This window comes from Carassius carassius, chromosome 37 (assembly GCF_963082965.1).
Source record: "Carassius carassius chromosome 37, fCarCar2.1, whole genome shotgun sequence".
Lineage (NCBI taxonomy): Eukaryota > Metazoa > Chordata > Actinopteri > Cypriniformes > Cyprinidae > Carassius > Carassius carassius.
In genome coordinates, this window is record NC_081791.1 from 26,153,694 (window position 1) to 26,179,696 (window position 26,003).

At 34.5% G+C, this 26,003-nt stretch overlaps 1 protein-coding gene and 1 long non-coding RNA gene across 2 annotated transcripts in view; one reads left to right on the forward strand and one right to left on the reverse strand.

The window, feature by feature from the left end:
• The window catches only part of slc1a7b (solute carrier family 1 member 7b), a 65,121-nt gene that overhangs the window by 21,664 nt on the left and 17,454 nt on the right, over window positions 1-26,003 (forward strand). The window contains exons 2-8 of the mRNA XM_059528425.1: window positions 4,275-4,354; window positions 18,848-19,063; window positions 21,670-21,712; window positions 22,777-23,011; window positions 23,115-23,214; window positions 23,936-24,169; window positions 25,587-25,781. Coding sequence (XP_059384408.1) covers window positions 4,275-4,354; window positions 18,848-19,063; window positions 21,670-21,712; window positions 22,777-23,011; window positions 23,115-23,214; window positions 23,936-24,169; window positions 25,587-25,781 — 1,103 coding nt within the window. The remainder of the gene's footprint in view (window positions 1-4,274; window positions 4,355-18,847; window positions 19,064-21,669; window positions 21,713-22,776; window positions 23,012-23,114; window positions 23,215-23,935; window positions 24,170-25,586; window positions 25,782-26,003) is intronic.
• LOC132118529 (uncharacterized) lies at window positions 4,201-21,036 on the reverse strand. The gene is made up of 3 exons (XR_009425906.1): window positions 21,003-21,036; window positions 18,929-19,076; window positions 4,201-4,510 (listed from the first exon to the last, which is right to left on the reverse strand). It is a non-coding gene; the product is annotated as an uncharacterized LOC132118529 (long non-coding RNA).

The window sequence follows — 26,003 nt, forward strand, 5'->3', positions numbered from 1 at the left end:
CAATGCTATCTTACGACCAATTCATACGTATTTTATGAGGTAGCTAATTCGTACAAATTCGTACGACCTCACTTATACGATTGATTTGTCTAGACCCCAGTGACAGGTAGGTTTAGGAGCGAGGTTAGGTGTAGATCATTCGTACATATTCATAAGAATTGTGCAACTTGTAAAATTCGTAAGATTTAGCACAACACGAAAAAATACCTGACAGTAAACAGCAGAGAGAATGCAAAAAATAGAGGGATATGGGTAAGTGTTGGGGATAGAGCCTTAGTAACCCATTTACTTGTATCGTTTCTGAATGAATCAGCCGTTTGAACGAATGGGTTCAACATCATTAAAAATTTGCCTACTCATGGTTTTGGCTCATATTTGAAAGTATCATTGGATTTTCCCCAACATTTCTTATTTGTATCTTCAAAAAGCGTCTGTGTTTCCTGCAGTGGAAATATGGAGTTTGTTGATTTCATTTGAGTGGAAAAAATTTACAGTTTCTTTTTATTCTGAATTAAATCAAATAATGGAAAATGTGAAAGATGACACATTTAATAAGGTTAAGGGGAAACAATGGCCATTTATAAACATAGTGGGAAATGACATCTGTTTTGTTATATAAAGAAACTCATTTTCAGTTAATTGCAATTTATATATCTTTCTAGTTACAGAGCACTTTATTTTGAGTTGTTTAAATGAAAGAACATCTATAACTTAGTTTAATGAATGATGCATTAAAAAAAACAAAAAATCCAAAGGGGTGTCCCAGATGCCCAGCAACAGGGACCTGCACAGACATTCTGAGGGGCAGGGGCTCAAGTGAAATAAAGGCCACTTCTCATAATAAGGTTTAAACAAAAAAGTATATATATATATATATATATATATATATATATATATAAAACGCAACTCTGACTTCCTTTAAAAAAAAAAATTTTAAAAAGTTAATTAATTTTATCTTCCTCAAACTCACGCAATTGTTTCATTTTCAAAAGATGTCTACAAAATAATCAGTTCACAGAAACCATGGTCTCCTTAGTATTCACTAGGTTTATAGAGCAGCAAAGGAAACCATTCCACAATGTGCATGTTTTGAAAACATTTTCTATGCTACTAGTTTCAAGTATATATGAAGAGTTCAGATGCAAAAGCCTCTAAGTGCCATCTGAAATTTTCTGAGCTTTTTTTTCAAGCTCGTATTTAAGTTCAGTAATTTAACTTAAATGACAATTAATAGGTAATTTTCATTGCCAGTAATGTGAAATAAGTGAACATAAACATACAAGCTTGATAAAAATGATCATTATTGAAGGAAATTTCAGATGGCACTTAGAGGATTTTTCATCTGAACTCTTCTTCATATTTAGAATAACCTAAATAACAGCATCAAACACAGGGGCGTGTTTTACTAATAATTTGTTTATTTTTGCACAAGGCACTACATCGTTTTAATTATTTTGGTGTTATCAGAATACATAACACTTTAAAATTAAACTTAAGTTAAATTACTTAAATAGTTAATTTATAAATATTGTTATTTTTAAAGTTTAATGTTAACTTATTTCTACTCAGTTTTATTTATTAATATACCAGATGCAGTTACTCAGATTTACTACATTTTTTAGTGTATCCTCCATCTGTTAGCATCTGTAGATTTCTTCTAAATTCAACAATTTAGATTTCTACATTTCAGGGGGAAAGACTCTTGATGTAAGTCAATAACTTATTGCATCGCACATTTGCATCTAATTGACAGGGAAATGCAGGTACGTACATAGGATAAACAAAATAACTAAAGCATATCACCTGGTGGTGATATATACTTATTTTATTAACTTATTTTATTACATGGCTTGGTTGAATTCCAATGTAGAATGCGGTCTGTTATAACCAACAGACCGCTGTGCGGAGTATAACAGACCGTTGCCATGAAAAACAGAGCGTTGCTATGGACTCACAGGATTCTAAGCGTAGAGACAGAGCGGACTATTTTCTTTAGCGGAAGCAATACAATCGGGTTTAACAATCGGGGGAGAGGGAGAGGGAGCGCTTCAGAACTCCTGACCTGATATTTAGATACTATATTTCAATAAATATATTTGTTTGACAGGGAAGCTGTGTGCAAACAGAAATATATATTATTTTTCAAAAATAAAAAAAAGCATCCCAGAAAAAAGGGCACTTTCTCTCTAGGAATAAAAAGGGCAGGTGCTCAAGCCCCCTTTCATGTCTATGTGTGAACGTGCCTGCCCAGCAACAGCATCCGAGTTTTCCCAGGAGTTTTCCATCCAGGTTCTGACCAGGCTCAACCCTGTTTACCTTCAGTGGGCTGCCAGTCTTGGGCTGCAGGGTGATATAGCTGTGGCCATTGGGGAATAGTAATGTTTCATGATCAATTTTATTGTGTAAATATTTTTTTGCATTATAGATTTTACTGTATATGCTGTCAATTATAACAATAATTTATTTCCTTTTCTCACCCATGCCATATTTATGGCATACAAATCTAAAAAAAAAAAAAAATAAATAAAAAAAATACCACACAAATTGATGCAACAGCCTTCAAGACTAAATCAATTATTTAAAAAGGGCAAGTTGTGATGTGGAGGGACATTGTATTTTTGCACATTGTATTTTTTCACTTAAATTGTAATCGAAAAGAAATCTAATTTGCATACATGAAACAATATTTATCTAACAGGCCAATAGTGTAAGAAAAATAATGAACTTCTTTTGCATTGATTAAATCCATTCCCTTTCCACCGTTTGTGCCTGTATGCATATTTGCACTTAAATCTTTGTGTGAATGTATGCATGACAATTATTTTGACATTTAGATATTTAAATATTTGCATTTAATCAGCAAGCACTCATCCAAACAGAATTTAAAATAGTCTGAAATATGTTTCTAATTCTGTGTGAGTTTGTGTAAGCAGTCTATGGAGTGCTGCTTTGACTTTTAAGATGATTAATTTCTCGGCTTTGGCAGCCCTCTGCTCTCATAGCACGACACAAAACCAGCAGAGCTTAAAGCAAAGAGGCTTTCTCAGAGTTCTGACCGCAGGCCAAGCATCCAACCACTGAGAGAGAGAGATTTGGGCGTTATCACCAGGCAGTTTCTTTAGTATCAGACTGCGGTCACTGCTAGAGGGAGATGACGGGAAACTCAATAAGATCTGCTGATTCCTGCTGTTTTCTGAACTTTCTCTAGTTAAACTTCTTGCTGTGTTCAGAAACCACATTGGTTTCCATGCAAAAATCGGCACCTTGATTGTAGCTTGTCAAAGACTACAAAATACAAAATATTTTAGCAAATTAGTTTAATTTAGTACTAATCAATTTATCAATTTATTTGTGTTCATAATTAGCAGCGCAGACCCAAAATACAAAATAATATTATTAATAATACAAAATACGAATAAAAAACAGACACAGTGGTGCAACTACAGTATAATGAATTTTTTCTGTTTCAAAAATGACTTAAAATGTCTACCCTCAAATAATAATATTACTAATATCTTCCACAGTATTTTGTCTCTACAATATTACAACCTTAAATCAATATATATTTACTCAAGAAGCAAAGAGAAGATATAAAGTCTTATTTTCTACAAAACTTAACAAAATTATTTGAGCTTATTTAAAACAAGAAAAAAGATCTGTCAATGGTGTCAATTATTAATATTAAATTTTTCTAAACCCATTGGCAGATATTTGTTGTTGTTTTAATCTGGAATTTATTTGTGTCCCCTTACAAATTTTTTTTTGTCTTAAAGGTCTTAAAAAAACTTAAGGTCTTACAAAGAACAACAATAAGAACAACAAAATTACTTTAACAAAACCTACAGAAACCATGAAACAGTCTCTAGCATTACTGTATTTCTACATATAAATATTTATTTGCACATCCTCAGTCTTTTTTACATCGGGTTAGGGTGAGAAAAAATTTTGACAGATTTTTTTGATTATGAAACTAAATTTGACAAGGAAACATTTATCATTTTTCAGATGATAATAAATCATTTCCAGGATTTTTCACGCATTTCATATTTAAGTTTTTCAAAGTGCTGATTTTGCACCCTAAATGAGAACTCATAAGTAATACACAGTTTAAGCAGTATTCAAACAGTCTGAAAACCGAGTGTGGGTCAAACTGACCTCAACACAACAGAAGAGTGGCCTGATAAGATTATTTGTGGGACATCATTTCTCAGTTGTGTGGAAAACTTGTGACCGATCAGTGTTTTGTTGATTGCTGTGTCTCTTTTCTACTCTAGGAAGTGAAATACTTCCAGTTTCCTGGAGAGCTGCTGATGAGGATGTTGAAGATGTTGATTTTGCCTCTGGTTGTGTCCAGGTAAGACTTGATATTGCTCTTAATGGATAACAAACTGGTTTAATGTCTATAGATTTTCATTGTTTAAAACTACTGCTCAGAGGTTTGGGGTCTCTAAATTTCAGCATCAATCCTCCAGTCTTCAGTGTCACATGGTCCTTCAGAAATCATTCTATTCTGATTTGCTGTTCAAGAAACATTAATTACAAAAACAAAAACAAAAAATCTGTTGAAAACGGTTGACCTGCTTCGTACATATTGTGGAAGCTGTGATAGTAGTTTGAAGATCTTTGATGACTAAAGGACAGCATTTATTTGATTTAGAAACATATAGATGCCACTTTTGATCAATTTCAGTCACCTAAATTAACTTGAAACTCCTAGAAACCATGTTCCAAACATTTAACAGTTTTAGCTGGTTTTCCTGAAGTTATTAATATAAATGGCAACTTTCATCATGATTAGTAACAAACCCAGCAGTCTTGGCTTCATCTCAGAGTCCTGCCATAAACTAGAATAAACCAGTTTCTACCTCATTAAAGAAATTGGCCCAGCTGTGCTAAATAAAGAGCTTCTCATCCATCTCTTCCTGAAAACACAGAGCTATTGGACAGGTGACTGTGATTTCGCCAAGTACAACATGTTCCTGGATCAACATCCTTGTTGATCCTGGAACAACATTCCAATCAACCAATCAGAACTAAGGGATAACCTTATAGGAAAATATCTGTTTTAGGCTTACAATCAGGGTTAGGTGCTTCTACACCCTTGTTAATCAGCTATCATTTCTCTCTGATTTTAGGAATAAATTAGGTAAGGTTAGGTTTAGGAGTAGGGATTGGGTTTAGTCTATATTTTTGGACAGTAATTTTGATACAGTAACATATCTTACCAGGCAAAATCATAATAGCCAGATATATCTTTAAAAAATTAAATAAATAAATAAATAAATCATCAGCTATCGATTATATATTTTTTTATATATTATTATAGGTCTATTATTCATTTGCCGCGCTTTAATTTCATAGTTTGTTATTGCACAACTTATGCATGGATAATAAATGATCAAATCAGCTTAATCCTCATTGCAAATGATTTAAAACATTTAGATATATTACACAATGGGTGCTTCTCAAACGGAAGGCTGCATCCTACCTAGTTCAGTCCTTCAGAGGCTTTTAGGCTCGAGTCCTCCTCTGCAGGAAATGCTAGAATAAGACAAGATAAGATAAGTTTGTGTGGCATAGTAAATTCAGACAAGCTCAGTTCTGACTCGTTTTTCGTCAGTTTATTTTCACGAAATTGAATGGGTAACCTACAAAGGATTGTGGGTGATTTAAGGTTGCTGAGGATACATCCCGTGCATCCTTCAAATTCAGCTGAATGAAGAACCTCGAAATGAAGGCTGCCTTGCCTGGATCCTTCCAACTGAGATGGCCTTCAGCGACGTTTGATGACGTGGCAGCCGAGATATGCAGCCTTCCGTTTGAGAAGAACCCATTGAATAGGCCTATAATTAAAATTCCTCTAAAGTAGCCTATGTCCGAATGTCCGAACACTGTAATAATCAGTCATCAATGAAACTATAAAAATTGTTTAACAGAAAATACTTCAATTCTGTTGTTATTGTTGGTTCACTACGTACAGCAGGTTCTATATCAGCCCCATAAGAGATCATTTTTATATACCCAATATGTCTCTTGTCTCTGAGAATATGCGCCATTAAACGTCAGCTGTCAGATGCCGACAGCTAGGTCAGTTTTTACTTTCACTTTCTGTAGCTTAAAGTTGCAATAGGTGATTGTCTTCAGAAACCTTTTTTGTTATGCTGGCTGAAAGTCTCTTCGCATCCCGATATAGCAATCATTAAGCTAAGTGGTCTAAATGTATTCATCTGTATTTATTTTTACTGTGTAAGGCGTAGTACCAGAAAATGTTTGTCCAATCAAAATGCTCGATCCAAGCATTTTAATTTGCTTTCCTACCTACAGAATACATCATTAGCGCGTTCACGTACGCTCTGCAGACTGAGCCAGAATGAAAGTGAAAGAAAGTGATGTGACATACAGCCAAGTATGGTGACCCATACTCAGAATTCGTGCTCAGCATTTAACCCATCCAAAGTGCACACACACACACACTGTGAACACACACACACATTGTGAACACACACCCGGAGTTTAGAACTCTTTAGAAGTGAGCTACGTGCATGAACTGTGTTCTGAACGATATGATCCCTACACAGTGATCATTGCTCCCTACTCCTTGAGCAGGGGTTTACTTCACTTCCTAATATGGACTGGAATTGGGAACCACTGATTTTGCCTATTGTAGTAATGTTGTCTATGCATTCAGGGGGTGTGGCTTTGGATGGTGATTGCAGGGAGGGTGGGACGTTCACTTTCAGTGCTATCAGGCTAAAGTTAGCATTTTCCAAGATCTCCTACTGCACCTTTAATTAATTGACTGGAGTTTAATACTTCTAAATAACGCTCATGCAGTTTGCACATTGTTTGTGTGGCATGCACTGGCTCGCCTTCATGGCTTAAAACTGAAATATGTATAATTTTGGGACGTGTTTATCTTTAGCACTAATTGCAAAATGGACAAATGGTTCACATTTCCCATGATAATAACATTATTTTATCAAAAGATCTTTTTGTTTTCTTTCTTGCTGCATTCAAGATTAAATAGTTCAAGTTCTATTTTCGCACAGGCGCAGTAAGAGAAAAATCACTAAGTTTAGAGCAGTTTGTTTGTAGCTCTGCTTCAACTGTGCAAAACCTTCATGAGGGATGACCAACATTTTTGGCATGTCAGGAATTCATCAGACCGTCTGATTTCCTGGCAGGAGAAACGTATCGCTTCTTGTTTTTCCCTGTACACTGCACAGACACTGCACGACAAACATTGCACAACTAAGCAGAAATTTAGCCCAACTCAAAAAAAGAGTCGCATGAGCCAATAATTGGTTCAAAATCTGATGGAAAAAAAACTGGTGTAGGCTATGCCTGGCTTTAGCCTATTTCCTCTGAGTGTCTCATGTACATGAGAAGAAGAGCACATCCTTGTTTTCATCTGACTGCTGACTTTAATGAATGAACCTTTAAACTCTCTTTCTCACACACACACACACACACACACATTATTTCATGATATGGCCTTTTAATGTGTCGAAGTATAATAACGTGGAGACTGGAGAGCCATAAACATTGTTTTACACAATCAGTTCTATTGTCTGAGATTTAATTGAATTATGTGCTGCATTCTCTTCAGCTTATGAAATGTTTTAATCATGCACACAGAGCGCTGTACTTGAGCAGAATGTACTCGTATAATAGTTCTCTGGGATTTTCTTCTTTTTCTCCTGATAAGCCTCAAATTAAAATGTGCCAGTATGACTGGTTCAGTTAAGTTTGTATATACTGAATGCCTCAAATTCATACAAACATTCATTCCACATCCTCTAAAAAGGACTCATTAAAAGCTTATTTTTGTGTGTGTTTTAAGGAAAAACTCAATTATGATAATTTTTCAGAACATTTTTCATTGAGTCATTTTGATTCTCAAGTAAATGTATCTCGATTTAAGAATGATATAAGATGTTTATACAGGTAAACTGTGTTTTCAGTATAAGACCAGGAACATGCATTAAGAAAGTAAATGGAGTGAATTTTAATGTCATGTTGACTTTGCTTAAAAACAAATACTGCGTGTACTACCTTTTTTTGCAGTAGTGCATTATGTCAGGTACAGACAGAAATGCATGTAAGTAGCACTGTAAAAAATACTTTGTCCTACTGGGATGTAGATTTCATCCCAAAGTCCTCACTTGTACATTTAAAAATGAAAAAAAATGATAGATTTCAAGTGTGCACTGGTTTTCATATTAGCAGATACTGTGAGAATCAGAGATGAAAGTTTGTTGAAGAACATTTAAGGTGAGGATACATGACTAACAATATAATGCTGGAGAGTTCAGGAAAGGTAAACTGTTTCGTGGTTTTTTTTAGCCTCTTCATTTTTGTCCCTGACACCCTGGCAGCTTTGTGAAAGAGGATTTTATTCGTGGTCTCAAACAGGTCCTTTGCTTCTAAAGTCTACATCAACACACATCGCTAAAGTTCAGATTACTTTTGAAACACCCACTAATGTCAGCAGGCTAAACAAACACCTTTTTTTCAGTCTAGCTATTCTGTAAGATTGCTGATGTTTATCACACTGTAGTGGTGTAGTCTGGTGTAGTTTCAGACTGGGTTCATTTTTAATACTTGGTGTGCTAATAAAACTGCTAGAAGTTGGGAAAGCTACAGTACAATCTGTGTCTAATAGCTTCAATCTACTTTTACAGAGGGTTTGGAATAACATTTTTTATTCCCAAAAACATAGTTTTTTTGTTGTTGTTTTTTTTGGCTGTTGACTGCTTTCTCATTTATAGAGTGATAAAAAAGAGAAATCCAAAATCCCATGTAAAAACCTTCAATTCTAATATGTCAATCAAATGAAACCCACATTTTAAATCTGGCTTTATCTAACATTCAAATTTAAGTTCTAGAAATGAATGCATAACAGATTTGTCATTTTTAATATAATCAATCAGCTGGGGAATGGTTTTATGTAGTGTTTCTCTAACACAAACCAATTAGAGTATTAGAGTTTGAACAGTTATATTTATTCTAAAATGAGACCAAAAAAAAATACAAATCAAGTATAACTTACATAACTTGCCCAAATGAATGGATCCGCCAAAGTGTGAGTAAAGACACTTTTACAAAAATGATCAATGTGCAGAAAAGTGGTGCTCTATCACATACGTTGAGAAATATTGACCTTTGACCCTTTTTCAACAAACAGTCCATCAAACCTTTCAGTATTATGTACAGCATGTGCCCTGAGTTTGGATTGCTCATTTTTCTATCTCAGTCACAGAACATACAGTTTAATGACCTTAAAATATCTCTGGGCTATTTGGTGGCCAGATTCCATTCGCATCTGTGTTTGCAATTGGTTCACGTCAATTTTTCAGTTTTTCATCACTTTGTCCATGACTTTTGGCTTGTTCTGTTTGTATCCTACAAAACTGAGGGATGTAAGAAAACCAAGTTATTTTTACCTATCTGAGCATTCTTCACATGCATTAGATGGATTATAAAATCAATGTGAAGACTCTAAAAAAGAAGATGAGAGGTTGTCTGATGCAGTTTGTAGTGTTTCTTAAGTTACCCTTTATGTTCTTGTTTGTTATAGCCTCTTATAACTCCTCTTTCATAAATTGGCTGAGAATATATATTGCATGTGAGCTTCTGTTGTAGACCACAAGTGCACTTGACATCTTAAAATCAAAATGTCCATCATTTGCGCGGTTTGTTTGAATAAAATCATGTCAGACTGAATGTAATTGCCTTTGGTTAATATCTGTCTTTTGGTTGCATGCGTGGCTTTCCACATTATGGATCAACACAGGACATATATTGTTTTATAAAACAGCTATTTACTAGCAGTCTGACCTCAGTGATGAAGCAAATCCTGTCAATTACTGTTTGTAAGGAATATTGAATGCTCTGAAGGCTTTAATTAGTGAGAAACAGAGGACATTTTAGATTACTTTTAAATATGCATTACAAGTCTTCAGATTACAGTTTATTCTGCGCACAATTTAAAATTCTCTATCTTAAAAGACAAATAATATGCAGTATTATCATCAATCTGACAGAACTGACAGTATATATGAGAATGACATTTGAACCAAATAGAAGACAGAACTGATTTGAGCTGAATGATAATAATGCTATTGTCTTCTGTAAAGCTGCATGTATAGCTGAATTGAACTCATTTCATATTATTGAAATGAACTGAAACTAAATTGAGCTGAAAAATGGCACTTTTTAATATATCTTTTGCAGAGCTGCTTTAGAGCTGAAATTTAATTAGTTTTCTCTGAAAACTGAAAATAGAAAAAGGTACAGGCAGAAATATAAAAATGAATTATGTATCTCGATATGAAATGCTTTTGACCTACTTTTCATTGTAATAGATGAATCAGAAATAATGTCAGGCTTGACTTTCAACATCATCTTTGACGTATTATTCAATTATACAGCGAAAGTTAAGACAATTTTACACAAAATTAGATTTTAAACAACCATCATTAACAAGGTCATAACTTTATATGACAGTGTTTTAATTGTGCGCTTTAAAAAAATAGAATGCATAGAATTCATAGAATTCCATTCTGAACTTATAACTGAATGTATTGTGCTAGAAGTTTTAAAGCAAATCTATATCTTTTTTAATGCTGCACGGTAAAGTTCACAAGTATCAGATAACAGGAACCTTATTTGGAAAAATTATCTTCTTGTTGCCATGCCATTCATAAGATACACATCTAAAATAGATCACGATTAAACTTAAATGAACTAAATCCTATTTCTGCAGTGCTTTCCAGCTCTTTTATTATTTCTTTCTGATTCTGGGTTTGATGAATTTCTGATGATGGTACGAATAAATTTATAAAAGGATATCTTGAGAGTGCGTTTTTTTTCTGGATAACTTTATTACTCGCTCCGATTAAACGACGTGGTAGTTGAGCGTGCCTTCTCCACTATAATTTGATGAATATCTGCCAGGACATTGTGAGAGCCAGTAACTGATGTCTGTAAATATGATTTCAACATCTTGGCAGTTGAGCATGTCTAATCAAAACATGCAGATATGACGCATTTCCATAATCTAGTGGCTTTTGGTCTTGTAAACTGTTTAACAGGCAGTCTTACTCCATGCAGTAGATCAGATGCTAGTGCAGTTGCTTGCTCTTAAAAGTGAAATGTATTTGGCACAAAAATGTAGAAAATAATTGTTTCAACAAACAGGTGAAAAAAATGACTTTGTCTTTGTTTAATTTGCATACTGAACATAGTTTGGATTTCTTAATCCCAGAGTACACCAGACTGATGCATTTAACTTAAAACTGTATAACATTTTTCCTTTTAATAATATTCCAGTAAAGTTCATTAAATGCATTCTGTTTTTAGTGGTCTTTAAACTTGTGAACTGTGTGTGTTTGGACTGTGTGACAATCGCATTTGATTAATCCTGCAGCCCAAGGTGGAACAGCCTATTAAAAAGGTCAACTTTTTAAAACAATGAACCAAATGAAAATTTGAGGACACAAGTGTCCTTTGTCAGCTCAATTCAATTCAAGGCCTGATGTAAACAACAGTGAAAAATCCTAAATCATTTTTTGTTCTCCAATAGTCTATTAACACCAATTCTGTCAACTATTCAATGCACAAAGCCTTACATATAAAGGCACATATGATGAACCTTGCGAATGATCCTGTATATGATAGTGGGGCCTCCTTAACAATGAGAGGAGATGCACTGGAGCCAATAAAAACAATTTCAGAATAATCCCATTCATGTGAGATTTGACACTGGAGTGAACCTCAGCTCAGCCGCTGACAGATGAAAATTCTGTCATCATTTACCCTCATGTCGTTTCAAACCTGTATGAGTTGCTTTCTTATGTTGAACATAAAAGAAGATATTTTGAAGATTGCTGGTAATCAAACAGTTGGTGGTTGCCATTGACTTCCAAAGTATTTTTTTTCCTACTATGGAAGTCACTGGCAACCACCAACTGTTTGATTACCAGCAATCTTCAAAATATCTTCTTTTATGTTTCATTTTTGGGTGAATTATCCATTTTAATTTATTAAAACAGTAAACCACAGTTATACCAGGGGGAGTGTGAAATCTAATTCTCATAAAAATGAGATCTGTAACTTTTTTTATTTATTCCATTGACATGTTGATCTAAACCCAGCTTTCCTCTGTGCAACACACACACACACACACACAAACTAAATATGAAGACTATATGATGGTAAGTGTTTTCCACGCAATTGATGCTTTTAAGCAACCACAAATCGATAAACCAATATTTAAATCATTTTTTAATTAAAATCGCTAGTCGTTGAATCTGTGAGCTGAACTTGAGTTTTGAGAACTGGGTCAAATTATTGATTGAAAAGATCTGACACAAAATAATGATTTATTCATGAATCATCTTCTCTCTTGAACTCTAATGAAGCCACAAGATGTCAATTTTGGTGTGTTCCTCATAAAAAAACTCATATGTGAGAATATAAATAACACCTGACTAATTTAGGATAATTATAGGGCTTTTGAATCCTTTATAAAGCTTGAAACACCTTTAAAGATGTGGCCTGATGACTTAAAGTCTCTAAAGGTATGTGTGTTTATGTATTGTATGTTGCTGTATTCTCTATTCAACCAATGTGCTCATCCATAGGAAAATATATTGAATTTTTGAGATGTATTCACAGTGATTGCGCTGACACTATAAAAATAATGAAACATTGCAATGAATGAACAGTAAAAATACAGTAATATTGTAAAATATTATTACAATTTCAAAAACCTTTTTTCTTTTTGAATATATATTTTAAAATGTAATTTATTCCTTTGCTCAAAGCTGAATTTTCAGCACCATTACTCCAGTCTTCAGTGTCACATGATCTTCAGAAATCTGCTGCAATCTGCTTGGTTTGAAATAATTGAAATAGTTTTTCTGAGCCAATTCAAGTTTAATCATACACGCTCAAACAGTTCACTGCTTTGATTTGCATTTAAAGATACCAGCATGAAAGGGTGTTAAACACACAAACAGAAACTGTGGAGAGCGAGTCGGTTTGGGATGAAGGAGAGAGCCAACAGAGCTCTCAATCAATTAATTTGTTATTCTTTCAGCACAGTTATGGGGGTGTATTTATCAGCTAATTTCACAGTTATTCCCTGGGGAAAAAAATCCTTTGGTGAAAATCCTCAATCAATTTTAGAAACATAGGCTACCATCACCAGTTATTCCTTCTCATTTATAGACACCTCTCAAACACACACACACACACACACACGCGCATTTGGCCTTTAAATCACTATAGTAATGCTATAATCATTATATTTGAAAGTGGTCAGACGGATTTTCCAGGAAACTACATGCTTTCACCATTCATCAGTGTGTGTTTACATCATAACCATAAATAAAAGAAAGAAGATCAGGCTACTATACTGTAAGCAGTAAAATGAACTTGAAGCCACAACAACTAAACCTCAAACTGAAAAGCATAAGCGACAGAACTCACAATAAAACACCAATCAACATACAGTAGTTTGCATAGAATCACATTTCCAGTATGGTCTAGGTTCACAAAACAATGTTTATACTAGTAACAATACCACTCTCTAAACCAGATACTACTTTTGTCGTTATGTCTAATGTCAGCATTTTAAAACAACTGAACCGAAACAACAGCAGCATAAACTACACTTTGTTCATAAGACATATTTCTGTTTTGCACCCCTCATGTTAGGCCCAAAACAATGTTCTTCCACAATAACTTGTGATTTTCAGCTTTAACCGCTAGAGCATAAAAAGTTAAACAGTGTACAATTTGGTGTCACTGCGACAGAATTCAGCCTGCACAAGTGATCATAAAACAATGCAAATACAGTTTTCTCAGTTGAAAACGAATCATTCTTTTTGCGCAAATCATTGTTTTATTTGTGAACTTGAAGCTGTTGTGGTCACACCAAGACAGCACTCGTGTCCGTTGTAGAAATCAACATCCTTCACATTGTTTCCAAGTCCATGATTTTCCCATGGAATTTGGCTACTTTCACTGTTGCCACATGTTGTTTTTCATGTCAGCACTGCAGGTAGAAGCGACCCCAATAACACGTATTTTATCCCCCGGAACACAATTTGTTACCAGGGGATCCCCTCGAAAATGCGGTTCGTTTAGGCTAGTTTCGAGTAGCAATTGGGCAAGTTTTATTGTGAAAACATGGCAACCCTTTCCATCAAATAGGCAACGTTATTATTGCTAAGAGTAAAATACATTGGCATACATTGGTTCCACAACAAAACCCGGCAAATTGCTACTCGAAACTAACCCAAAACTCAATCTGTGGACATGAAAAACAACCTTTGCCAACAGTGTTAAAGTAGCCCAATTCTGCGTGAAAACAGTGTACTTGGCCACACTGTGTGTGTGGGTGATGTAAAAGAGCAAAGCAGGCATTTGGACCAAAGCACTGTGAGGCTTACACAATTATTTAAAGGTCCATTCTTCGTGATCCTATGTTTTAAACTTTAGTTAGTGTATAATGTTGTTGTTAGAGTATAAATAATATCTGTAAAATTCTAAAGCTCAAAGTTCAATGCCAAGCGAGATATTTTATTTAACAGAATTCGCCTACAAAAAACGACCCGTTTGGACTACGTCCCTCTAGTTCCTGCAGTAATGACGTCACTAAAACAGTTTTTTGACTAACCTCCGCCCACATCAATACACAAAAAGGGGGCGTGGTCTTGTTGCGCTCCGACGGAGAAAAGGAAAAGCTGCGTTTGTGTTTGTCGCCATGTCGTCGAAACGCTGTTATTTTCATCTCGGAGTCCAATCACCTTTGTTTGGGCTGTGTTTTGTTTTACACGCAAAACATGAACACATGTTATATTGCACACTGTAAACACAATCAACTCTTCAAAAAAAGCATGAAAAAAGGGACCTTTAAAATATAAAACTTTGTTATTAACAATATATAGCATGGTTTTTAATTATATTTTTGTGACGAACAACCCTCAGACTGGTTGTAGATTTTTATTAAAAAAAAAAGGTGAAATATCTTGAACACACTTCACAATACAATTTTAGAGAGGTAATTAAAGGCAGCCATCTCTCCAGCCACACACTTCATTTAAGAGTGTATGTAGATATTTGTGGAAGCTAAATCTCGGGTCACGTCATGCTGCTGATCTGGCTGTCAGGCAGCTCAGGGCTTCAGAGGGGATTTGTTGTTTTGAAGTCGACCCACCGAGGCATGCGATCAGTCACTGACTGAGATGATGCTGATGGAGATGTGTCGGCCAGGCTTTCTTCCCTCTCACAGTAAAAGAGGCTGTGTGCGCTACTCTCTGTGGAGATCTGTTGGATGTGACATTTACAAGAGACCTGAAAGCCATCATTTTTGCCTTTTAAAGTACATGTGAACATCTTATCTTCCCCTAAATCCTTTTATCCTTCAGGACCCTGCAATTATATTTAAAGATGCTATCAGTCATGCCATGCAAAGCCACTATGGTATTTGCAATGTCACCTCATTTTGTATATTACATTTATTGTTGTATATATTTGAACTTCAATGAATTAGTGTTTTGCCTAAAAAAACGCTTGCACAATGTTACATTAAAGTAAATGCCAGTCAGTTTTACGTTATCATCTAATGCACTGAAATTCATGCATTTTTTGGCTCTACAGTGTCTTTTACATCCATTCATTGAGATTATGACTGTAGTTCAACATATGCTTCGTAATTCTGATGATGATTGTTTCCTCTCCACTGATAAGGTCAGCGAGGGTCTAAAGTCACACTGACAACAGGAGCGGATAAAGAGAGAGAGAAATAGATTTGCTATTTCCTTAATAAATCCATCAGCATGCAAGTCCAGATTGAAACGTCACTGCAGCTGGATGCAGATTACCCACAATGCTCATCAGGGTCACGACCTTGAACAAGAGGATGGACTGCATGCAAACATGCCCATTACACTGACCTTACATCAGCAGTAGCATCAGAATGAGAAGGACATGGAAACCTCTATGGAAGCTTATTTTCTGCCATGGAATAAAAATTTCAAATGTTAATTGTGAGTTTATATCCAGGGCTTAATTTGTGCTGGAACAAGCCAGATCCGGATCCGGCACCTCCGAAATCGGATCCGGCACATCATTTTGGTGGATCCCCCTCCTCCAGGGGTGGCGTTTCCGTATGGCAGACAGATATGTGCCGTGAAAAATTAACCAAAATTCATATCTCTATTATAATTCGTTATTATTATTTTAAATCAGAGGGTTTTACAAATATTTAACCAATGATAAGTATTTAAAAGAGCTTGTCAGTAAAACTTTATTACGCAACTGGATCCTCAAACTCTAAGCGAAACCTCGCCACTCCCCCCGCCTCCTCTCAGATTGACGCGCGCACAGCCTGGAAGAGACAGATCTCAGCTTATCTGCAAAGCAAGGGTAAACAAATAACTGTTTGAATAGTACAGCATTTTCTTTACTCAAACACTATGTCTGTAAAGGCTATTGTCTTTGTGTGTTTGAAGACTGAAGTTTTTTTTTTGCCATCTAGCCAATATACTTTTGTACGTTTTGAATATCCTGTGCATAAGCGCTTTATCGTTTATATCATGAGACATTGGCCAAGTTTACTAAACAACAATAAAAACTAAGCGCCCATATAGCAACAATAAACGTTATATAGCCTGTAAAAGGTGATGATAGCATATAATGCGCTGCACTTGTCTCAGATGCGGACAAAACACAGATCTCCTCATTAACCGGCCAAAGACCTTGTTAACTCCATTTGAGCTTGTTTTTTATATAGCCTAATGTTAATTGCACGTGTCTGATACAACACAACACTGACGATGCAGTGTTGTTTAATTTTTGCCCCCCCCCCCCTGTTTTTTAATAGAGTGTGCCATGAAACTGTTTTATTTCTCAACAACCATCAGACATCATATTATGTGTATTTGGTTGCTTAAACTCAACAAACTACGAAAAATAACTCTTATTATTTAATAAGCACTGATTATATCTATCAATCATACGATAAAAGACGACTCATGCTCACCAAATCTGCATTTATTTGATCCAAAATAAAAACCGTAATATTGCGAAATATTATAAAAACATGTGTCACATGATCCTCCAGAAATCATTTTAATATACTGATTTGCTGCTCAATGAACATTTTGTTTTATTATTATTGTCTTGAAAAGAGTTATGCTACTTCTAGATACTATACATTTTTGATGAATATAAAGTTCAAGAACAGCATTTATTTGAAATATAAATATTTTGTAATACAGAAGTTTTACTGTCATTTTTGAGCAATTGAATGCATCCTTGCTTAACAAAATTACTTATTTCTAAGTAAATTACTCATTAAATGTTCCCCTGAACATTGAATGGCATCAAATAAATGCAGCCTTGGTGAAAATAAGAGACTTTATTCAAAAACGTTCAAAAATCTTAAATATGCCAAACTTTTTATCAATAGTAAAGTACACATCACTCGCAGTGATTCATGGGATGAGAAGCTGATTCCTTTCATAAAAGACTTCTTACTTCTGATTGTCAGATACTTTGTGCTTTAAATCAAAGTTTGTGAAGCAGCATTTTTATTTTATTTATTTTTTTCTCAGAGCTGGTTGGTTTTGCTTTATGGCTTTGATTTTTTACTGAATGATTAATGTGTAAAACATGTACTGAACACAGGCCATAAAAAAGTGAATATACAGCATTGAAATAGTGTTTCGGTTACAACTTTACCAGCTATTGCTCATCAGAGATTAGTTTTTGCAGTTCTGTTTTTAGGTAAATGGCTCTTTTGTTTGTTTGTGTGTTTTATGTGTGACACAAACACTTGACTGCATTACAAAAAAAAAACACAACACAACACAACACCAGAAAACTGATGTCTGTTTAGGATTGACCCATCCCTGCTATCCACATTAATTTATACCACTGTAGACAACTAATGACTATTTTAGTAATTTTAAGCAATGCAAGCCAAAATGTTTTTCTAAAATGAAACAACTGAGTTAAGTGTCCTGAGGTTTGAAAGAGCATCCTCTGGGTCATGCAAAAGTAAAGATGTTGCTGTTTCTTACTGGTCCAAGTCAAAGGATAAAACATAAAAGATAGATATTAAAAGAGAGACCAGAATATTAATCTCAATTTCTCAACATCCTCATGTATGACTGTATGTATCAAAACATTATTGTACTCAGAATCATCAAGCCTGAAGCCATTCAGTGCAGGAAAAGACAATTATGTGAATGAGAAAAAGCTATATTTCTGCTGCAGTCATTAATGTGTAATCTGTGTCTGACGGAGCAGCTGTTAAGAGGGCACCTTCTCTCTCTCTCCTGGTTTCCACCAAAATATAGCAGCACACCTGTTTTTAACATGTATAACAATAATAATAAAAAGAAATGAGCAGCAAATCATCATATTAGAATAATTTATGAATGATCATGTGACACTGAAGACTGGAGTAATGATGCTGAAAATTCATTAGAAATTTTAATAACATTTCACAATATTGCTGTTTAACTGTATTGATCTAATAAATACCTTGGGGATCACAAGACTTCTTAAAAAAAAAAAAATAATAATAATAATAATAATGAAATATTTAATATAATATTTGTGAGCTATCATTACACTGAATTCATTTTTCCCCCCTTTAAATCATTGTCAAAAATGTATGGTTGTCATAACTTCTTTGCTCAGATATGATATAATTAAGTAGTAGACATTCAAATGTATGGAGAGAAAAAAAACACTACAATTAAAGCTCATTGTATTAAACCTCTATTGTTTTGACATGAACATGCCTCTGTCTGCTCTCTGTCAGTCTGATGTCAGGTCTGGCTGCGCTAGATGCCAAGTGCTCCAGTCGGCTGGGTCTCATCACCATCTCTTACTACCTGTGGACCACATTCCTGGCCGTGGTGGTGGGAATCGTCATGGTGTTAATCATCCATCCGGGCGGAATGGCACAGAAAGAGGACTCCGAGGACAGTGGAAAACCCATCATGAGCTCCGCAGACGCTCTCCTGGATCTCATACGGTCAGACGTACTCCTAAAGACAACACAGAGAGAAAACGGAGTTAAAGGGTTAAAGGGATAGTTACATATTGATTTGATACAGGACGCATCATTTTACCTTAAAATAAGGGAAGATTCTGTATTTTATGGGACGTTTAGCTATGAATGTTCACTTTCACTGATTCCAAATTTAGTGCTTTATGACCCCACACAGACCTGTGAGTTCATTAGACCGAAGACCAAATTAACAATAACATCTACTATCCCTCACTTTCTCTAAAAGTTATAAAATGAGTGCTTATTGCCCAGAGAATATGTGCACTGACTGAAAACATCAGCATGTGCACTGATGAAGCTGCTCGACTGATAGTGAAGAACGACTCGAACCACCTCAAGAAGAGATATCGAGTTCAGTTAGAGACTCTGATATTCAATAGCACATTAATTGCATGTAACTTGGAAAACAGTGTTCGAATGTTTGCGACTAAAATACTCAATAAGGAATGGAATGGAATGGAATGGAATGGAAAGAAAAGGAAAGGAAAGGAGAGGAAAGGAAAGGAAAGGAAAGGAAAGGAAAGGAAAGGAAAGGAAAGGAAAGGAAAGGAAAGGAAAGGAAAGGAAAGGAAAGTAATGGAAAGGAAAGGAAAGTAAAGTAAAGGAAAGGAAAGGAAAGGAAAGGAAAGGAAAGGAAAGGAAAGGAAAGGAAAGGAAAGGAAAGGAATGGAATGGAAAGGAAAGTTTACCCATTTAAGACATGTAAAGGCATTCACCTATTTTCCGTTAAATATTTTGTGAAATCCATTACTGCACTGTAATAATAATAATAATAATTTATTAAGATAATAAAAATTTATAATAATAATTATTACTATATAATAATTTATAAAATAATAATAAACTTAAAATAATTTGCCACCTTGCAGACTAAAAATTTTCTAACAATTTTTCAAATTGACATTTTATGTAACTTAATATTAAGTGACAACTTAATACACATATTTCAGTTGACTAAACTTAAAAAAAATTGTCAGTGCAATAACAAATAATTTTTTATGATTTAATAATTAAATCATAAAATTAAATTATTTATTTATTTATTTTTACAGTGTGTAGATAGCGTCTATTTTCAGACGTGCAGTACACTGAGAGGCTTGGACTGAGGATCTGAGAGTTGGTTTGGAACATTTAATTTCAATTCCATAAAAGCATAAGAGGAAAACTCAATGGGTTAGGCTCATTTTCTTGCAACAATACAGTTTTTTTAGTTTTTCTTTATGCCTCAGTGTGAAAAGACCACACAAGCTGGGTCAGCTTTATTTACGTAGACCCAAACTGACAGCACATTTGCATCATACTGAATTATTCCAGCATCCGCCTGCAGGAAACTCTATCAGATATTAACACAGGACATTGTCTTGATGTGATTAGTGCACTGGGATCATGCAGAACATCTGGTCCTGCTCCAGTGGCTCTCGCATGCACAGATTGTGTTTGGATGCTAATGAATGAATCTCATCCGTTCATACAGCACAATATGACTACTGCCAATCCAGGCTGGTCTTATTAGATTTCACAGGTATTTGTATCTGAAGTATATACATATACTAATATACTGCTTTGTGTGTCTTGTGTGTTTTTAAAGAGGTTCTTCAAATCAAATTAGTGTAACAGCTATGTTAAATTTAATGGTATTCAATTTTGTATCTCATTTATTATAAAAACAAACCAAATATATGGAATCTAAGAATTTGTAAACATTGCATATCTGTATGTACAAAAAGTACAAAATGTATGTGTTGTAGATTCTTCCTTTAACACCTTCTGATAACAATCCCACATCTTCTTTCTTTAGAAAAGAAAAGAAAAATAAAAGCATGTGTGTTTCGACAGGAATCCTAGACTCTGGCTTCGGAAAAGTTTGTAGTGTATTATTTAAAAAGCATTTGTTTGTACTCACTGCATATCTGGCCGTTAGGATCAACACTTGCTTCAATTCAATTCAATTCAATTCAATTCTCAAACAAAAAAGCAACTCAAAAATAGATGCATTTTTTTATTTCAGTTTTGTGATGAAAATGCTGAAAGTAAATCAATATTGAATATAATGCATTTTATATAAAAATATTTAATATTAAATCAAATTAAATATTATTTATTAAATATTTCATATAAAGGTGTACCGACATTATTCCATACAAACCAATACATAATTGGTTTCATGAATATATGATTATCTGTAAATAGGGTGCAATTTTTTGCACTGAAGAACCTCACAAAACTTGCTCTAGATTGAATTCACCCTGTAATGGGTAATGAATAATTTTCTTTTATGGCCATCTTTGAAAATGTCAACATCCTTCAAAAGCACAAAAAAAATTTTCATTATGCACTTGTTGGCCTTCCATTATTATTATTTTTTTCTGTCCTCATGACAAAATGTAAAAGGATTTTTTTTTTTTTTTTTTTTTGCACACTCCAAGGAACTGGCAAGGACAGTTGTATGAAAGTTACTATAAGTTGTGTACACCATATATTTTCAAGGAAAGTCCTATTGAAAGTATTCAGTGCAGTTCAATGCTGCTCTATGCACGTGTATAACTGATGTTTTTTATGTCTCTAAACAGAAACATGTTTCCAGCCAACCTTGTTCAAGCCACATTTCAACAGGTAAGAATCCATAGATAGCCATGAATTATTAGTCACAATCCTTATACTGTATGTAAGAAAAAATGGACAATGAAAATTCATATCTTACCATTTAAGATAAGGCAACTGATCTGCTTATGGATTATGTTTATTACTTAAGTCAGACTTTGAGACATTGGATCTTTTTTATTTAATTATGTGTTAAGAAGCACATTAAAAAAAAAATCAAAAAACTAATATCCAAGATGAGTTTGTTTCTTCATCAGATTTAGAGAAGTGTAGCATTGCATCACTTGGTCATCAATGGATGCTCTGCAGTGAATGGGTGCCGTCAGAATGAGAGTCCAAACAGCTGATAAAAACATCACAATAATCCAGAAGTAATCCAAGTAATCACTCCAGTCCATCAGTTAATGCCTAGTAAAGAGAAAAGCTGCATGTTTGTAAGAAACAAATCTAAGATTTTTTTTTTAAACCATTGCTTCTGACTAAAATATGAGTCCATAATCCATTATATTTACATTTAATCATTTAGCAGACGCTTTTATCCAAAGCGACTTACAAATGAGAATTATTATATTATAATTATATTATAATTGCTTCCTCCAGTGGGAAAGTCCATCCTCTGTTGTCGTTTCACATCAAAATTCATCCACATATTTGTTTAAAACTGTTTTAGCTTATAAACGATGCTTGATCTGTGCAGATTTCTCTCCCAATTCAGACAAGATGACTTTTTCCACTGCGGAAAGCAAAATTATGGATAAAGGACTCATATTTTAGCCAGAAGCAACGGTTCAATTAAAGATTTGTTTCTTACAAACACATACATTTTCACTTCACAAGATATTAACTGATGGACTGGAGCGGTGTGGATTACTTGTGGATTATTGTGATGTTTTCATCAGCTGTTTGGACTCTCATTCTGACGGCACCCATTCACATCCATTGGTTAGCAAGTAATCTAATGCAACGTTTCTCCAAATCTGATGAAGAAACAAACTCATCAACATCTTGGATGGCCAGAGTGTGAGTATAGCAAATTTTCATTCATTACAGATTGATTTAGTGTTTCTTCTCTGTAGTATCGTACCAACAGTGTCCCCATAATGAAGACTCCCAAGACGACAGTGGCCACCAGTCTGACAGAAACCACCACTCGCCGCGCTCTAATCTATGGGATTCAGGACGATAACGGGACGGACATCCAGAACTTCCAGCTGGATCTGACACCACCTCCTGACGTGGTAATGCGGACGCTTCCTGGCACCAGCGAGGGCATGAACGTCCTGGGGATCGTCATCTTCTCTGCCACCATGGGTGAGAACACTGGCACAGAGACAACAAACGAACTGGATGATAAATGTGTAAATCTTTTCATATCATATCTCATATTTGCATATTGTTGCTTAATTTTGCACAGGCATAATGTTGGGCAGGATGGGTCCTAACGGCAGTGCTCTGGTGAACTTCTGCCAAAGTCTCAATGAAGCAGTGCTGAAAATCGTCGCTATTGTCATCTGGTAAGACTATATTGAAATGAGCTGAATTAATAAATCATTTATTTTATTATAAAATAATATTCATTTAAATTGTATAAAATTGTAATGAATTGTATACAATAAAAATAAATTATTTATGAATTTAGCTCATAAAAAAGAATGATAACACAATATCTGCTTATTCTAAAGCTTGAAAATTTGTATTTAATTTAATTTAATATTGATTTATTTATTTTGTATTTTTTATACTTAACCAAACAAAACATTTGAAAATATACATTTTAAAAGATACTTCAGACTTTTACAACTCATACAGTACAATAAATTGAGAATATGGAGCTCAAATTCAGATAAAAGACATAAGTTTTATTCAGAAGTCAAAACTTAACAAAAAATATGAAACTTAGTGCAGTAAGACGTAATTCTGAAAACTATTATTGTAAATCAGCAAGATATTTACATAAAATGATATACTGTAAACACCAGTCATCACTCTGCATCTGCCAATAATACGTCTTAGAAAGATGATAGTTAAATGCTTTATGATCTAAACATATAATGCACTGCAATACAATAATGATTAACATATTTGATATTCACTGATTTTTCTAAAAGTTTGATCAAGCTGATCATTTAGGGCTCAGAAATGTGTATCAATAATGATATAGTATGCTTTAATGGTTAAGTAATATAGAATTAAAGGCTATTTTGTGAATATACTTACAGCTAGTTTACTGTGCAGGTACTTCCCATTTGGCATCGTGTTTCTGGTGGCCGGTAAGATCCTGGAGATGAGTGACCCGTCTGCGATGGGGAAGAAGCTGGGCTTTTACGCCATCACTGTGGTGATGGGCCTCATTCTGCACGGCCTCTTCATCCTGCCCAGCATGTACTTCTTCATCACCAAGAAGAGCCCCATCGTCTACATCCGAGGAATCCTGCAGGCCCTGCTCATCTCTCTGGCCACGTCCTCCAGGTACAACACACGCAAACACCAGCTGAAACACAGTCACGTTTCATACTCATCCTGTTAGTTTCATCATCATCCTCCAAGAAGTTACGTCGTTTTTCGGGATTTTTTGATGGATTTTTTTTTTTCTGGTTTAATTGATATCAACATTTACACAAGATAAGAAGATACACACACACATTATATACACATACACTAATGTTAAAAAGTTCAATATGTTTAATGCTTTTAAAACAAAACTCAAGGCTGCATTTACCGGATCAAAAAATACAGAAAAAAAGTAAAACTGTGAAATATTATAATTTAAAGTATAGATTTGAATATATTGTAAAATGTTATTTATTTCTGTGATCAAAGCTGAATTTTCAGCATCATTGCTCCAGTCTTCAGTATCATGTGATCCTTCAGAAATCATGGTGATTTGCTGCTCAAGAAACTGATTTTTATTAATGTTAAAAATGGTTGTGCTGCTTCGTGTTTTGGTGGAAATTGTGATACCATTCCTTTAGGATTCTTTGATGAATAGAAAGTTCAAAAGAACAGTATTTATTTGAAAAAAAAAATTTAAAACTTGAATTTGATAGTTACTGTTACTTTTGATCAATCAGTCAATAATAATAATAATAATAATAATAATAATACAATTTTACTGACCCCAAACCTTTGAACATAAATATTAAAAACCTCAGCTCACTATTTCCATCCTGTTCATTTTCTTGCCTTTGTGCAAGTAACTAAGCTAGCTGGCTAAAAATATATTTAAATTGCAAGACATTTCTTTTATTTTCCACTCATACTGACGTGACAACATGTTTTCTCCCATCCCACGGTTCCTGACACAGGAAAATACATTATAGAGAGAGAAATGGAAGAGAGAAAACTAAATAAATATTGCACAAGCTCTCATCATGATGAATTTCATAAAAAAAATGTATGCTTTTGTCCACTGCATCCACTTAAAACAAAAATGCAGACACACACAAGGGGGGGGCAAAAAGAAAACAAAGCTCCACAGCACAACACTCATCTGTAATTTATTCATAACACAATGTCTTACTTCAGTCTTTCTTGCAGTAGTTGCATCGTTTCAGTGTTTGCATCCAGTGTGAATAGAAGTCTTTTTTTGTATTAAAGAGAAACTGCGGTAACAGTTGGTGAAATATCACGCAGAATTTGCTCAACATCTTTATTAGCATTTCTTACACTGATTAATATGTGGATTTTCTCACAAGGGACTTAATGTGTTACGGATTCTGTTAGTGTTCTGGAAATAATATTGAACAAGCAAACATGCGGATGAAATCTGGAAGTGTTTGAATATGATAAGAAATGTTTGAGTTTATTTTGAGTTTAATTTGAGTTTACTTTTTGCTTGTAGCCTTTGATATTTAGGTAAAACTGAGATCTTTTTTTTCATTTGCAGTTCTGCCACTCTGCCTATCACCTTCAAGTGCCTGCTGGAGAACAATCACATAGACCGGCGGATCATTCGCTTCGTGCTGCCCGTGGGAGCCACGATCAACATGGACGGCACTGCGCTGTATGAAGCTGTGGCAGCCATTTTTATCGCCCAGGTCAACAACTACGAGCTTGACTTTGGCCAAATTATCACTATCAGGTATAAAACAATGATTGAGTCTTAATGATTAAGTTTGAAAAAGTAATGTAAGTTTGTAAAAACAATTGATCTCTTTGTTTTGTTTTTGTGCATACATAATGAAATGCTTATATATTGACCATATGAGACAGGTTTAGATAGGCATGTTAATTTGTGTTTGTTTGAAATTATCATAATCATTGAAAATTAAAGTCTGGAGTCTGAAAGAAGACTGGAGAGACA